The sequence below is a fragment of the Lissotriton helveticus genome, chromosome 3_1, assembly GCF_964261635.1.
Source record: "Lissotriton helveticus chromosome 3_1, aLisHel1.1, whole genome shotgun sequence".
Taxonomy (NCBI): Eukaryota; Metazoa; Chordata; class Amphibia; order Caudata; family Salamandridae; genus Lissotriton; species Lissotriton helveticus.
In genome coordinates this window covers 1,490,452,000-1,490,469,913 of record NC_136061.1, presented here as the reverse complement: position 1 = coordinate 1,490,469,913, position 17,914 = coordinate 1,490,452,000, and the positions used below count along the sequence as shown (strand labels likewise).

The window sequence follows — 17,914 nt, the reverse complement described above, 5'->3', positions numbered from 1 at the left end:
AAGCTAGACCCATTGGCTATGCCAATGCTTGTTACTAATTGTTGCCTTTTTATTCCTGGCAAATGCTTTGAACTTTTCTTTCACCTAATTTAAACTGCTTGTAAATGAATAGTACAAGTATTTGAAAATATAACTGGAATTATGATTTTTTAGTTATAATTCAGAAGTGTGATGCAAACAAATATTTAATTAGGAGCAAAGTGAATCAGAATACTTTACTTGGTGATATGTAAATGACAAATATTTGCACACAATTTATTTACAAACATTGTACACTATATAGTTTTTAAACCACATGTCAGTGACAAATTCTTTGGCCATGTCATTGTAAAATCTGCTGAAAGCAAATTACAGTGTGCTGCTACTTTATGCTTTAGTTATGTATTTATTAAAAGTGATAGTTTTTACGCATAATTTGAGCACCAATCTTGCCCCCGCTATGATAACAATGCAGTTAATGAACTAAGAGGCTAGTCAATGATAACATGTATCCTTTATGAGGCTAGATTTGTATTCTATATGGCGTTAATGTTTAGTTCATTAAATCAAACAAAATAGTTTTCTTTATAGTAGACGTGCTGAACTTGTGTATTTAAATGTGCTCTCATATGTGATAAATAAGAAAAACGGCATCTCAGTAAATAAAAATACTTGCCCAGGATCACATAATTTGAAACCAGTTTATGGGTCAAGAGCATTATAATTAGGTCGAGTAGATTATTGAAGTTTTGGGATTTTTAAAGGCCCCTGGGTATAGTTAATGGTACCTGAAACAAAGAGGCTGCGGGGGGGGGAGTTATTGGTGCAGGGGGCCTCCTGGAGGGTCTGGGGTCTCGAAACTTGGCAGAAAGGCAGGGTTGACGTTCTAGACCCACAAAGACTTCCTCCTGACATGCCACTCCCTTGTGGGCCTGATGGCCAACAACACGGTGTACCGGACAAGGGCGGTTGGTGCCTGCAGAGGGATGGCTCCCCCAGCCCAAGAAAGGTGCAAGATGGTTGGCAAAGTGCCAGACAGTCCTCCACGTTTTGGGGAGTATGCACAGCTTTTGGAAGAGTCGAAGTACTAGCAGCCAGGCAGAGTTTTGACCCAAGTTCGGTGTAGGTCCTCAGTTCTTGCAGCGATGGCTCCTTGGTCCTTCTGTTCCCAGGTAGACAAATCTGCAGCTCTGGTATCGAAGGGACCCCTAAATACCCAATTTAGGGGCCTTTAAGGGAGTATATTAAAGTAGCCAATGGGCTACCTACCCCAGGGGGACTACACCCCCTATTGCCTTCTTCCTGTCGCAAGTAAGCATAACCCTCACCCAGAACTCTATTTTCCCTAAAAACAAGATGGTGAAGCCCTTTTCTGGCTGTTCACTTCAGGTAGCCCACCTTAGGGGGGCGTGACTAGCCTGCAAGTGAACCACACCTCCTGAATATCTAATTTCCCACCTGCTCTGGTGCCAAATGAGCCTCAAGGAAAGGGGTGGTGTTCCCCAGGCCTCGGGGGACGCTGTGCTCACGTATCAAAGGCAGCAGAGGATTTGAAGCTTCTGGCCTTGATATGCTAAAATCTCTAGCCATCCTGCTGGAGGAGGTATGATCACCTTCTGCCAGGCAGGATTTGTTCCTGCCCTCTGACAGCGAGGGCTCTCACCTGCAGGGGGTAAAAAACTAGACTTTCATGGCAGGCTGGACGATACTAGTCAGCCAGCATACTAAATGACTAGTAGGGATACAGGGGGCAATTCTAAGGTGCCCTCTGGATGCATGTCTTCATAAATCCGATACTGCCATCAGTACGAATTAAAACAAGATGTTTGATACCAAACATCAGTATTTCCAGTAAAGCCGTTATATAGCTGGGTAACTCATGATGACCAATGCTGAGTACAGATCTTTAAAATGGCTTCCTGATCCATTCCAATGTCTTAGCAATGGAACTAGACATAACAGGATCATATCTGTTCAATCTGTTCATGGAGATGTGCACTCACATGTAATATAATTAAGACTCCCTGTTTTCCGTTTTTACTGTTTTTTACAGATAAATGCAGACAGAAAACATTCATTTTCTTGTCTGTATTTATTTTTAAATGTGGATAAAAACAGAAATTGGGTTGCTTTTTGAGTAATTCTAAATACTGTCTGCCATGACTTCCAGGCCAATAGATGTGTGGATTGATAGATAAGGGGTTAAAAAAATAAAGGAATTTTAGTAAAGAGGCTTTAACAGTAGTAGATATGCACAAGGTTGATACTGATATTTGCATATTTTCATATAAGTGCACTGATTTATCTTCTGCGGGTGTTCACAGCACTGAAACCTGGCAGACATTCAAGCATGTGTGCATATTTATAGGTTAAATAAATGTGGAACTATACTAATTTCAGCTTCATTTTTCCACAAAACCCAAAATAATTATTGATAAATACAGATAAAATAAGCAAAAAATAAGTGTGGATAAATACAGACTGAAATGGCAAAAAAAAATCATAAAACCGCTAGCCCTAAATATAATGCACTGTACCTTAGGGCTCTAAGGCCTGATTTAGGGGTGACTTACAAACATATATAGTACATGCAGTGTACTTGGGCATTGCAAACAGGGAGTGGGCAATGTCGTGTTTTCCGAATGGCTTGCACCATTTCACTCAACCTGCAATGGCAGTCCGAATGCAGTTTGTGAGTGGTTCACTTTACCTGGCATAATAAATGCTTCAGCCCTTAGGGATCCTCTTTGGTAACCATGCCCTGGGTACCAGCGGTACCATTTACCAGGGACTTACAAGGGTGCTGAAGCCCTTGCCAATTGGGTTTCATTTTAGTATTGGTTTTGTTTTTAGGGAAAGAACATTGGCGCTGGGGCCGGGATAGAAGGGACCCAGTGCACTACCAATCAACATCAGTACTAGTGAGCGAAAAGTGGTAGTGAAGAGGCCTTTTTACCTGTTTCACTGGAATGAGGCTTACTGGCTCACTCATGTAAAGTTCTGTTGCTGTTTCCTTAACTCACCCTTAGCCTACATCAAGTTAGTACGTGGCGCTGTGTAGGGCACGTGTGAATGCTTATGAGTGACTTGCAGAGCGCATGGTTACCTAGAAAATGTTTTCCAGTGCTAGCCTCCTCACTAAACCTAGAACAATCAAAGAGTTACGTTAGCAATTATAGAGGTGAAAATAGCCAAGTTTTGAGCTGCTTCTGAAAAACTGTGAGCAATTTACAGGCTCTAAGCGAATGTGAGAGATCATTCCAAAGCTTAGGGTCATGATACACAAATGACCGGCCACCCAGGCGGGACTTTTTAATCCTAGTAACCATTGTCAGATCCTTATGGCTGGATCAGAGTGCACGATTTGGGAAGTTTCCAGACACCAATGGTCTCAGATAAGCTGGCCCTATATTAGCAATGCACTTGTACATGTAGCATAAGGTCTTAAATTAGACTTGCTGCTCAATAACCAACCATTGCAGAGCATGTAGCAAACTGGTGTGATCCAGTATGGGTGAAGTGATGGAGTTGCTGCATTTTGGACAATATTGGGACATTTGAGCAAGGGTTTTGCAACACCTAGATACAAAACGTTGCCTTAGCCCAGTCTGGAAATCACCAGAGCCTGGACCACTGTTCGTTGAGCAGGGACCGGGAAGCATGCCAAAATTGTCTTTAGCCTTTAAAGAATGCTGAAGCAAGTGGTGGCCACTTTGTTAATCTGGTGACTCATGGGACCACTTGTCATCTAGCCAGACTCCCAAACTTTTTAGCACCTGAACTGGGGAGGGGTCATACCCTTAGTAGATGGCCAAAGATTAGGATCCTAAAGGTGGGGTTGACTGCCCACTAGCAGAACCTCTGCCTTGTCCCCATTAAGATTTAGCGTATTGATGTACAACCAGGCTCAAACTTGGGCAAGACAGGTATTCAGGGCTTCCGCACTGCAGTTACACTTGGATGATAAGGATACCACAATTTGAGGGTCATCAGCACACGTGAATAGTCAAAGCACAATGGGATTCCACAATATCTGCAAAAGGCCTTACATATAGCTCGAACAGAAGTGGGCTAAGGTTAGAACACTGCGGCACCCCCAAGGCTAGAAGGTGTGATTTGGACCTGTACTGATGTGAATGCACCTGAAAAGTGCGATTATACTGAAAGGATCTTGGCCAAAACAAGAGTTTTAAGGCAGTTATTTGCCACAGCAATTTCATCCGAATATAATTAGCTCTAATAGTGCAACATTTTTACTGATAGTCATTTAGGGCCATTCAATAACTGTTTATCCTCAATATTGAAGGTTTATGGCATGTTTTTCCCAGGCCTTTACATAGTGTTTTCAATTGATGCAGTGAGTCATTGTACCACGGGCAGGGAGGAGGATTCTATGATGTTTCCTACATGTAGTAGGGTCTAAAACCGCCAATGCAGTTCTGATCCACGCATCTAAGCTGCAAGAGTCCACTTCAACAGAGTGACTCAATACAGGGCAATTAACTTAAAGTGATGAGTTAAAGGCAGGGAGATGCAGTTTCTACCAGTTCCTGCCAGTGGAACTCATCTGGCAGTCTCAAGTACAAGCACCTGTAAGGGCAAGGAGAAAGAAACAGGACTGCGAAGTGGCCAGACAATGGCAGGGTAAGAGACTGGTCAGTCTGAATATTACTGATATTCGTGAAAATAGGATCCAACAAATGACCGTAGAAGTGCGTGGAAGACTTGGAAATAAGCTGAATGTAAAGCGCTGCAAGATCCTCTATCACAGATATAGCCCATTTACAGGCAGTATTATGAAAATGGATGTTGAGGTCACCCAATATAGTAAAAGTTAACGGCATTGCCAGCTGGGAGATATAGAAGGGCTCCGAACAAGGGCAAGTTATAGGCTAGTGCTAGTGAGGGGAAAAAAAAGAGCTTCATAGTCCGGAATTAACAATGTATCCATTTTACACACAAAATGTTCTTTAAAAATAATGGCAGTATGTTAGAAATTAGATTTCTGGTTGGCTAGGCCTTGCGCCTAAGCCAGGCAGAAACCACCACTCTAGTCAGGGCAAAGGAGTTACACGCTGGAGATAACTCATGCTCACCCCCTTGGTAGCTTGGCACGAACAGTCAGGCTTATCCCAGAGGCAATATGTAAAACGTTTGCCCAACACACACACAACAGTGACACACTACTAGGCACACCACAAAAGAAACTCCACACAAGCTTATATAAAAAATAGCTTTTGTATTATCCTAAACACATTTGATCATAACCACACATATACACTGTGCCAACTGGAACCAGGTAGTAATTTACAGGGGATTATATACATGACAGGGCCAATCGTGCCACTGTCAGAACCATTAGAAAGCACAAGTAGCAAATATAAAACACAACCAGTAACTACTGGCGAAATACTGCACTCAGCGTCATGTTATGCATAAACACATTATGCATCACCATAGGCATAAACACATTATGCATTACATTTGACATAAACACATTATGCAATAGCATTAGGCATTACCTTGGAGCCTTGCACCCTGCCAAGACCATAAAAATGACCCCAGGCGAACTGGCCTTCCTCTGGGGCACAAATGCCCTCTGTCCCAAATGTCAGGACGCGATAATCACTGGACCTTCCACGAGGCCCTCCAGCTGCCAATGCAGAAGAAAATATGTGCACAATGCACAAGGCGGGGGTGCATCTCACCCCTTCCTCATCATGAAAATACCTGCTGTCCCCAAGTTACAGCTGCCCGCGCTCTCGCGGTGCAGCTGGGAAGACCTGCACCAAAAGTGCCGTGGGAGCCCCTCCTTCCCGGGGCTCCTCTCGCAGACTGCTCCCTTTGCAAATGAGGCCTCCCAACTGGCTCAAAAAGGAATAACCCCGCCGTTGCGAAGATTAAACAAGCACTGGCACTAATAGTGCCTTCGGGAGCCCCGTTCACTGGGCTCCTTCCGGCACCATTCACTTGGCATCAACTATGCTTTGGGAGCACCAATACTGCTCCACGCTCAGCCCCCACTCACCGGGCTCTTCTGGACTCCTCTGGTCTGTTTGGAAAGGGGGAAGGCACCAACAATGTGCCTCGGTAGGCCCTGCTCACAGGACCTCTCCAGATCTGCCCCGGTCTCTCCTACGGCCACCGGAGCCCCCCACTCTGTGACTCCTCCCACGATCAGGCATCCACAATGCCTGACTTCCGCCACAGCGTTTGGCAACCCACCACAAGGCTTTCTGGGGGCTGAGCTCCGCCCTCGGTCAGACAGTCTGCCTGACTTCAGGTTTTCGCAGCTCGGCTGCTCCTATCTGCGACCTAGAAGTGCGGGGTTGGCCGCCCATCACAAGCTGCCTCAACACATGCCCACCTCAGGGGCTCAAGGGCACAGGAATACAGGGTGGGCTCCCGCTTTGTCTCCGGGCACCGAAAGCGTTGGGTAGGCTCCCGCTTTGCTTCCAAGGACCACGGGGGAGTCCCCACACCGGGATCCCCTCCAGGATACTTTGCAGCCCAGCGCTGCAGGCCACAAGCACTGCTTCTGTCCAGGCAAGGTTGGAGTCCCCTTCTCAGGGGCTTCAGCTATAAAGGTTATAAAGGTATTGCGCTCATGAGGTGCTAGCAATCGCAGCCATCGCACGCCAGCACAACCTCAACATCATCTCTTACGCCGACGACACCCAGCTGATCCTCTCCCTCACCAGAGACCCCGACACCGCCAGAACCTGCCTACACGAAGGGATGAAAGACGTCGCCGAGTGGATGAAGGACAGTCGCCTGAAACTGAACTCGGACAAGACGGAAGTCCTCATCCTGGGATCTTCGCCCTCCGCCTGGGACGACTCCTGGTGGCCCCCAGCCCTGGGCACCGCACCCAAGCCAACCGACCACGCACGCAACCTGGGCTTCATCCTGGACCCCTCCCTCTCGATGACCAGACAAGTCAACGCCGTCTCCTCATCGTGCTTCAACACCCTGCGTATGCTTCGCAAGATCTTCTGCTGGATCCCGACGGAGACCAGGAAGACTGTCACCCAGGCACTCGTCACCAGCCGACTGGACTACGGAAACGCCCTCTACGCCGGAACCACAGCCAAGCTACAGAAAAGACTCCAGCGCATCCAGAACGCCTCCGCCCGACTCATCCTGGATGTCCCCCGACGCAGCCACATCTCCAGCCACCTGAGGAACCTGCACTGGCTCCCCGTCCACAAGAGGATCACGTTCCGGCTCCTCACCCACGCACACAAGTCTCTCCACGACCTGGGCCCCAAGTACCTCAACGACCGCCTGACCTTCTACACGCCCACCCGCCAGCTACGGTCCACCAGCCTCGCCCTCGCAGCCCTACCACGCATCCGAAGAGCCACCGCCGGAGGAAGATCCTTCTCTTACCTGGCTGCCAAGACTTGGAACTCCCTCCCCATCCACCTTCGGCTGACCCAGGACCATCTCGCCTTCAGGAAACAACTCAAGACCTGGCTGTTCGAGCAGTAGCATACCCCTCCCCCAAGCGGCTTGAGACCCTCCCGGGTGAGTAGTGCGCTATACAAATGGCATGATTGATTGATTGAGAGTCCAGAAAGCATAGCTGGGCCCAAGCAGTCCAGCTCACAGGGCCCTCCAGCAGAGGGGCAGCCCCTCGTGGCGGTTCCTCCTGGGGCCCAGCAGTTCAAGCACCCAAAACAGCACAAAAAACATGTGGTCACAGCCCCAATATTCATAGTACATTTTCCCTTTGTTCTGCCCTGGCACAGGACTTGGGGAACCAGTCTCAACTGGTTCTGGGGGGTACTGGAGAACTTTGTGTATAGTGCTTCTACTCCCCTTTGTCAGGTGTTGGCTCGGTCATCAGACACACCCCAGGGAGGCTGAGCCAGCATTCACCCTGGCAGGCACAGGCCTACTCAGGGTCAGGGGACTACTCCTCCCACTACTCCAAATGCAGATCTCCTATTCAGCCTAGCGCGGACTCACCCATGCCTCCTTGGAGCCACACACCTCACCAGGCCGTCACTCCAGAGCCAAACATGCAATACACATCAGGCAAGCAGACACATAGTACACAGAAATGCCAACTTCTAAAAGTACCATTTCTACAATAGTGAAAATAAATCTGCGCACACCATTACGCAGCATTTATTATCACTATTCCAAACATACCAAAATTGACCACGCTGCTCCTCTCATATGAGGAATTACCATTAAGACACTTATCAGGGAATCCCCAATGCATTCCTATGAGAGGGCAGCCTCACAGCAGTGAGAAGCCAAACTGCCTGTTTGTCACTATAAGGACATGTCACACACTTAAGGCACATGTTCTACCTTTTACCTACAATGCACCCTGCCCATAGGGTAAGCTAGGGCCTACCTTAGGGGTGACTGACATACAGTAAAAGGGGGGTCACAGACGTGGCAGTAACACTGCACGCACGGGCCCTGCAATGGCAGAGGTCTGAGACAGGTTTGAAAGGCTACTTTGGTGGGTGACGCAAGCAGCGCTGCAAGGCCACCAGTAGTATTTAATTTACTGGCCCCGGGTATATGAGATACCACATTACTGGGGACGACTGGTAAATTAAATACGCCAAACAGGTGTAGGCCACTCGTACCATGTTTACCACAGAGAGCACACACACTTTACACTGGACCACCAACACCAGGTCAGAAAAAAAGGCTAGGAGGAAGGCAAAAAGTTCAGGGATGACCCTGCAAAAAGGGCCAAGTCCAGCACAAGACTACAGTCTTTTTTTGTTTTCACAATCCATTCTCAGGCTACGATAATAAAGGAGGCAAAGCTATAATCAAATCAGGTCCTGAGGCAGAAGTTTGCCAAGTCTCTGTAGGAAAGACTGAACCAGGCCCATTATTTGTGATTACATTGAAAATATCCCAGTGATGCTTCACTAGCGAGCGGCAATGGAGATTAAAAACCTTGCGGCCGCTAAAATACTGGGAGGAATTAGCCTTGAAGGGTAGGTAGTCATAAAGTTGCATTGTGGGCGACTTTCTAGTAGTTCCAGCTCGATCTAGGTCTGGGAAAAGTGACAGGTTTATAATAAGAAAGCCTATCTGTGGTGACAAAGGCAGCAGCATTCATGGACTCTGGTCCAGCTCGGGTGCAGTTGGGACCAGATGGGACTAACTTTAGCAAGTCAGCAGCGCTTCCATGCCGCCGGGCAGAAATGAAGATATGGCACGCTAGAGCAACAGTAAAAATCACCGTGCACAGTTCTCTTCAACACGTTTCATTTATTTTTAGTTTTTTAAACATACAAGATTTTAAAAAACCAGGATCGACAGATCTTAGATTTCTCAGGAGAGCTGATATATCTGCACCAAAGCTGAATTTAAATACGCTGGTGTGGAGCAGAAAGGAGGATGCGGCGTGCTAGAGCGCCAACTGCACCGAGATAGCAGCCGAGCAAAAGTGGTCAACAAAATGTAATATTCCCTCCACTAAGTTCCCCACAAAGCAATAAAGAGCAACAGTAAATATCACAGTTCTTTTCACATCGTATTAAATAGTATTTTTTTAAAACATACAGCATTTAAAATAACAGGCTCGAGAAACCTTGGATTTCTGAGGATGTGCTGGATGTATGTGTGCATGTGAAAGGTACAATACATTGAGGTCTCTGGGATCCCTTTTGGGAAACCCAGGGTTCACAGGAGGAGCATATGGTGGAAGATGAATCCCCCTAGGCAGATTTGTGGATGACTGCATTCTTGAGAGCTGGGTGGGATACACACAAAGAAGAAAGACGAGTCAGGCTCTTCAGTACTCTTCAAAGGGTGCTCTTTGATTCATGGGGAGGTCACTGGAAAGGGGCCTGGGCACATCTCAGAAAGGAGAATGGGGGCTGATAAGAGATTCAAATAGAGTAGGGCTGGGGGACTGCGTTAAACTTTTGATACACTGCACTATGGCTGACAACCAGCTGAGAACCTCTAGTCACTTTCATGGCTGGTGTTGTTGATTTGGAGTCGCTCCTGCTACGACAGATTGCTCTCTGGAGGAACTGAAGGGCAGAGCAGTTCACACTTCAAATGGAAGCAGACCCTCAACACAAACTTCAATGACTCAGACCACAAATCACATTTTGTGTCTGGAAGTTGAATAGAAGGGGAGCTCGAGGCCCCCAAAATTGTTACCTGCCAAGCAGCCAGTCAGACTGTGCGAGGAGGAGAAAATCTGCAAGACTTCCGCATGTGACCAGGGCAGGGGGCTAAGCCCTGCCAGTCTCCCAGCTGGGTGAGGGGACATCACCCAGGCAAATCCAAGACCACCTGCCCCTAGAGCGCCAGCGCCTGACTGTTTACTTACCAAGACTGGTGCACCCTGTGAGGGAGAGGATGTCAATGGAGATAGCGAGGTCTAGTGGGGGATCTTGGCGAGTGGATCCCTGCGGCAAGGTGTGAGGAGGTTAATGCAGCACGGCCCATGTGCAGGTTCAAGTCAGCGACCCCATTTGCCAGAGGGGGGGGCGTGTTAAGTAGCTGTGCCTGGCCTCCCTGTTCTGCCAATCGGGCCAGGCATAGCTTGTGTGTGGAGTAAAGTCTGCAATCCATAAGTCAAAGGGGGCCACCGTGAAGAGGAAGATGCTGTCCTTTCGTTACAGTGTACAGAATAACATCAGGGACCCCCATATGCCAGCAGCTGGGAAAGGACAGGTACTGTTGCCTAGTTCAAGCTATAGCTGAGAGAAGAGGCTTCTGTGGAGGCCAGTGCAGGACCGAGTCCCCAGCTGAGGATTGGAACTGCAGTAGACAAAAACCCCCACCTGTCAGAAGAATCAGAGGAACTTACTGCCTTGCCAGAGGAAGAGTTGTGCACCCTGCAGAGCCACGAGTGCCACTCACCAACAGCAATCGCTGAAGCTCTCCAGGCTGCCCAATGAGTGGAGTGCTCCTATTGACTCCAGTTGTGTGATTCCTGAAGAAGATTGATCATAGGGCTTGAACGCCCTGGTGGAACTTGTCCTGCCATATAGCGCCTCAAGCACTCAAACACTTTTGACTTTTCAAAAGAATCAGAGTAGGACTCCAGCGACTCAGACTACTTGTGGTGCCAAATCTGAATGTCACCTATAGAGATTAGGGATTTACCCCTATCAGCATGGGAAAGGGAAGTGGGACATGCCTGTCGAACACTAGAGCCCTGACCAGAGGGATCTGTGTGTTTTGCTTGTGGATGCTGTATTTCCCTTGATGATTGTATATAAATACTCCTTTTATCATAAAAGCAAGTATCTGACTGGACAATCAATTATTGGTGCTATTAAATGTATTTTAAGTAGTGAGCCTGTGTTCACTCTGCTGTATCTACCACTTCACCTGAAGAGAAGCTCAGTAGCTTCTGCTTGCCTCGCTTTCCTCTGAAAGGGTTTCTGGCATGCATAAATTAAAGTTAAAATAAAATGTATAAAATAATGATGTGGTGAAGACAAGTTGCATCACTCATGTAACTGCGTCTATAGGACACCTATTTGCAGTTGTGACAAGATGTTTCATCCATACAGCCTATAGTTGTGAAATTATGTGTGATCAATACAGTTTTTAAGATAAGGTAAGACAGGCATCAACAAATAGGGAAGGAGTTCCTGAAATTAAAATGCTGTAAACTTCACAACACTGACTAGCAAAGGGCCAATGGGTTCATGATTCACTTTGTCGCAACAAAAGTAATTAAAGTATTTAGGTCCAATTCCGTTCAATCCTTTCATAGAGCGATTTAAAATAAAAACTTAGACAGTGATAACGTTCTAAAATGTGACCTACCTAGTTTGACAACAGCATTATCAGGTCATTCTTCTATCCCTACACCTCCTTTCACGATGCATAAATCAACACTTTGTGCCACCTACCTTCAATGGCTCTAGTATTGGATTTTGCCAGAAAAGTAGGATTAGTTAGTGAAAATACACCATAAAATGGTGAATTGTAGATCTCACAACCAAAACAGTGGATTGGTGTGAGCTATATCAAAGATTCACTTTTGGAGTCAACTTTCCTTGCAATTTAAACTCTTACCTGATAAACATGCCGATGGCGTAGGCAACAAGGAAAGCATTGTCTAGGGCACCAAAGAGTTCCTTGTAGTTAGAATTTTCTGAAAATGCCAATGGAAAACACATTGTTAAAATATCTCACCCACAAACTTGATAACTGTATTTAGAGTACATGAATAATCCATTTCTAATGTTCATGTCGGCATTATTTCTCAATACACTAGCTGTAATGCCAATCTGTACTATTTTCCATATGATTGAATTCAAAACAAAGTGCAAAGCAACATTTCAGTGTTTTATTGGTATACACAGTTAATGAATGCATCCATGCTTGAGGATTTAAATAATTACATGTTATAAAGATGTTGGCAGATTGGCTAAATAAAATGAGTCCTTCAGACCCTCACTGCAATTAGGACAATTTAACTCCGACACCCAAGACCAGTTATGTTTTGAAAGAAGAGATTTAGCCTCATGTCAGTGCTAAAGGAAAATGAAACAGGCACAGATCAAAAGGGAATCTTTCTAAACTAACATCAACTCGATTAATAAATTCCATTTCCAAGCCAATAAAATGCAGGCTTTTACACCTATCTTTTTGACAACACACCCACTATTTGAGGCACGTCTGTAGGAAACATCCAGAAAACTCAATGTTCACAAAACAGAAGGAAGGAGCATGAACTAGTCCCACGAGGAAGAAAAATTATGGATATGGGAATAAAATACAATCACAAGACGGCATTTGGCTTTAATCAGCCGGTTTTATAGACCCACCGTTCTTCCGAGGCCATCAAACAAAACATAAAGTGATATACAACATAGAAAAAAGTCCGATCAAGCAGAGCATGGAATAGTTTGGAGTGGTAACAAAACGTACTGCATGGCCAGAAAATTAATTTCAAGTTCACCTTCAGGACTATCCGGGTACATTTTGCATAACCTTTTATTTTCTGTAATATTTTAATGTTTGTAATCTTCCTAATATATTTGTATTTATGTCAGCATTAAATGTATATTTGTGCTCCTGCCCTCTGAAAAGTGCTATAATAGCCGTTATACAAGACTACATAAGAAACAAGCATTAGCAAAGCCAATAGCTCTCACCTACACTGAGCTACGGCATTTCTTTATCTATATTGTAAAGCTGCGCAGCATAACTGAAGGGAAAAAAATGCTATGATGCGTCCGGCGATGAATGCATTAGCACTTTTTTTTTCTTTACTTCCAGCCATGCTGCACAGTAGTCGCAGTGCTGCATCACATGGCTAGGAGTTATTCTCAAGCCAATAGCTCTCGCATTGGCAAATCCAATTGGCTTTGGCAAAGCTTGTTGATATATACTTTTAGAATGCCACATAGAAGCAAGCCACTAAAATCCGTCTTAGACCTTCAAAATTATTATTTATTCTGACAATTTAGCATGTTAGGGGTTTGCTCAATGAATCAATACAAAATCTGCTATCTTCGTAAATGCCTTCTTAATGAAACTATATCAAATACAGTGTGTTGGGTTTCTGCATGTTGTACATACATAGTGAACGTGCATAAAGGCAGAAGTAGCTGCACTATGTAATAACACCGCATCAGAACGGTCTTAAATGACATGTTCATTTTAAGAACACATTCACATCAGAGATTTCCACAGATCCACCTCTGGGAGAAAAGGGCAGCACAAGCATGAATTGGTGGTATTTAGAACATAAGCTGAAATAAAAGGTCTGTAAAACGATTTTTAAAAGGTTATGGAAAATAATGTAGTTCAGACACTATAGGTCGAAAAGCCTTCTAAGTATTGATGAATCACTTGGGATCATTAAATTCCGATTCATTGGTAGCTAACCATAAGAGTGAATATGCAGTGCCTTAGAGACTATGCTTTTTTCCATGGAAGTGGATTTATTTATAAAGTTTTATATAGCGTGAACAAGATCCCGAAGGATATCAGAGCGCTTTACAAAAGGGTGGAAGGAAGGTAAAAACCCAATATCAACATCAAGTAATAATACAAAACATGAATAATCGCATGATTCACATACAAATGTCACAAAGGAGATGCTGTAAAGATGAGCAGAGTCACGTTGTGGGATCAATGATTTTGAGCGACTGTGCCAATTGGTATCCTACAAATTCCAAAATCAATTAAGACGGATGCACATGCGAACTCCGCTTAACTTCATTAAGCTTTTTATCCATCAGCCACGCACTTGTAGGGAAATTACGAGCTCATGCTCACAATGTTAAAGAAACACTACATGTCCCAGAATTCAGTGTGCTGGTGGCGAAGACGTCTGAGTTGAAAGAGTGAAACATGACATGAGGTGGCTTTGGCAGCTTTGCTTGCTGTATGCAAACAAATGGGAGATTTTGTTCTCAAGAGGCAGGCATTATTTAATTGAAAATAAATGGAATGGTGGTCACAAAACCTTTAACCCCTTCGACGCTGATGACGAGATGGGCTCGTCATGGCGTAGCCTCCTCGCACGCTCATGACGAGCCCAGCTCGTCACGTAACATGCGAATTAGTAAATCTCAGCGTACGGGCGGAATTCCGCCCGCACGCATGCGGTTAACATTGCTTTCAACAGGCTGTCACTTCTGGAGGGGGAGGTGCAAATGAGGGGTGAGGCGGATGGATTTATCTACAGAAAAGCTTGACATGTAAACTAACAGTGCTAGGTATTCTGGGACTTGTAGTTTTGATTTCGGATTAATTTTCTAAATCGCCGTGAAAGAGCATAAACATTTCCTTCAGAATATAGCATTACTCATGACAAACCTGCCTTGAGCTTCAGAAATGAAACTGCATTTAAAAAGTGACATACAGACATTTGGTGCGGCAAAGTGAAAACATGAGGTTTTGATATTCACAGACTTTAGTTTAAAGAGGGACGGCAGTAAACCGGACCTTGCACACGACGTACCAGAGCTCGTGGTTTTTCCTGAACCCTCGCCTTTTCAGTACGCCACATCTGCTCTACTTATTGAACTTGTGGCCTTGGAAGAGAACTTGCCTCGCAAACCATCAGTGCTTGTGGTGCTTTCCCAACATTTTAGACTCGTACAGCTTTGCCTGCTGGCATCCCCACATTTATCGGGGACATTGCCGTTGACTACCCTGGCTTAGCCCATGTCACCATCGACCCCCACGTCCGTGCGCAGCAGGCACCCGTTGCCCAATAAAACAAACAAAATAATAATTTAACATTTGGTCACTCTCACGCCCTCCTCCTTGTTGTTTGAGCCCCTTACCTTGCCCCTGCTGGTGTTTTTTTATCGCCCGGCTCTTCCTCTTTTTCCCCCGTTGCCTGGGGAGCTGGGGGGGTGGGTCACTCGCTCTGGCCTCCTCTTTCCTCTGCTGTCCTTTGCTTCGGCGGGGCATCCTCCTTCTCCCGGCGGCTGGGTTTCTTTGCAGCTCATCACCTTTCATGGCAGCAGGTTCGCTGGCTGGTCAAGCCGATAGACGCGCCAAAACTTTTCCTGGGCTGCGTCTCAACTCGAAGGCCTCTGTGTCGCTCCCAGCTGGAACTCCTGCGATGTTCTACTAGCCCCAACATCCCGACAGATGGGGCGGGGGGGGCTGCTGTACACCCAATACACACTCCAGCAGCATCTGGTGGCAGGGGGGGTAAGGGGGGGTTTCAGCTGCAGGCCGAACTCCGGGGCAGCCAGGCAGCTTCTGTTCCGTGCTTCCTTGGCGCCAACGGACCTGAACAGACCGGCGGACCACCACAAAGGGTGCGCCTCGGGGCCCCTCCCAGCAGACCCAGAAGCAAGAAGGCATCCTGGTTCACCGACGAACTCAAGGACTCCAAGAAGACCTGCCGCACCCTCGAGAAAGCCTGGCTCCTCGACCAGACCACCGACAACATGACCGCCCTCAAACACGCCACCCGCAAGCACCACCAGCTTATCCGCACCACCAAGAAGAAATCTCTGAAGGAACGACTGGACAACAATGCCCACGACAGCAAGGAACTCTTCAGCATCGTCAAGGAGTTCTCCAACCCCAGCACCGGCAACAACGACATCACTCCGTCACAAGACCTCTGCGACTCCCTCGCCTCGTTCTTCCACCGCAAGATCACCGACATTCACAACAGCTTCAGCGCACCATCCACGCACCCCACCGTCGAACCAACGCCCCCCACCATCACCCTCCGCACCTGGACCACGGTGACCACCGAGGACACAGCCCGCATGATGAACACCATCCATTCCGGATCACCGACCGACCCCTGCCCACACAAGGCCGACTCCACCATTGCACCCCAACTCCGGAACATCATCAACACCTCCTTCAACACCGCCACCTTCCCGGAGAGCTGGAAGCACGCCGAGCTCAGCGCCCTACTGAAGAAACCAACAGCGGACCCCACCGACCTCAAAAACGTCCGCCCAATCTCGCTCCTCCCTTTTCCTGCTAAAGTCATCGAGAAGATCGTCAACAGACAGCTTGCCGCCTTCCTCCAGACGAACGGATCCCTCGACCCCTCGCAGTCCGGTTCCAGAGCCAACCACAGCACCGAGACCGCCCTCATCGCAGCCACTGACGACATCTGAGCCCTGCTCGACAACGGGGAAACAGCGGCACTCATCCTCCTGGACCTCTCTGCAGCGTTCGACACGGTCTGCCACCGCACCCTAGTTCAACGCCTCAGCAACATCGGCATCCAAGAGAAGACACTGGACTGGATCATCTCGTTCCTCGCCGGAAGAACACAGAGAGTCCGCCTCCCCCCGTTTCGATCCGAGGCCACCGAAGTCATCTGCGGAGTTCCGCAAGGATCTTCACTCAGCCCCACCCTCTTCAACGTCTACATGAGACCTCTCGCAGCCATCGCACACCAACACAACCTCAACATCATCTCTTACGCCGACGACACCCAGCTGATCCTATCCCTCACCAGAGACCCCGACACCGCCAGAACCTGCCTACACGAAGGAATGAAAGACATCGCCGAGTGGATGAAGAACAGCCGCCTGAAACTGAACTCAGACAAGACGGAAGTCCTCATCCTGGGACCATCACCCTCCGCCTGGGACGACTCCTGGTGGCCCCCCGCCCTGGGCACCGCACCCAAGCCAACCGACCACGCACGCAACCTGGGCTTCATCCTGGACTCTTCCCTCTCAATGACCAGACAAGTCAACGCCGTCTCCTCATCGTGCTTCAACACCCTGCGTATGCTCCGAAAGATCTTCCGATGGATCCCGACCGAAACCAGGAAGACGGTCACCCAAGCACTCGTCACCAGCCGACTAGACTACGGAAACACCCTCTACGCCGGAACCACAGCCAAGCTACAGAAAAAACTCCAACGCATCCAGAACGCCTCCGCCCGACATCCCCCGATGCAGCCACATCTACGGCCACCTGAAAGACCTGCACTGGCTCCCCGTCAACAAGAGGATCATGTTCCGGCTCCTCACCCACAAGTCTCTCCACGACCTGGGCCCCAAGTACCTCAACGACCGCCTGACCTTCTACACGCCCACCCGCCAGCTATGTTCTACAAGCCTCGCCCTCGCCACCGTACCATGCATCCGAAGAGCCACCGCCGGAGGAAGATCCTTCTCCTACCTGGCAGCCAAGACATGGAACTCCCTCCCCATCCACCTTCGGCTGACCCAGGACCATCTCGCCTTCAGGAGACAACTCAAGACCTGGCTGTTCGAGCAGTAGCTAACCCCCTTCCCCCAAGTGCCTTGAGACCCTCCCGGGTGAGTAGTGCGCTATACAAGTGTTATGATTGATTGATTGATTGATATGTGGGATGCATCCCTGGGATGTTCTACCTGGCCCACAACCTCCTGGTTGCGGTTGGAGGCCTCTGCCGAATCCTGCCCCAGAGTCCGTTCGGTGGGCTCTAGCCAGCCATTCCGCCACCGGACAGAAGGCTGCTGCATCACAATTTTTTGCT

The 17,914-nt window shown here is 47.6% G+C and overlaps 1 protein-coding gene across 3 annotated transcripts in view; it reads right to left on the bottom strand.

The window, feature by feature from the left end:
• Positions 1-17,914, bottom strand: part of SLC37A2 (solute carrier family 37 member 2) — a 928,549-nt gene that overhangs the window by 725,598 nt on the left and 185,037 nt on the right. For all 3 annotated transcript variants that reach the window (XM_078682149.1, XM_078682150.1, XM_078682148.1), the window contains one exon: positions 12,013-12,091. In XM_078682149.1, coding sequence (XP_078538275.1) covers positions 12,013-12,091 — 79 coding nt within the window. The remainder of the gene's footprint in view (positions 1-12,012; positions 12,092-17,914) is intronic.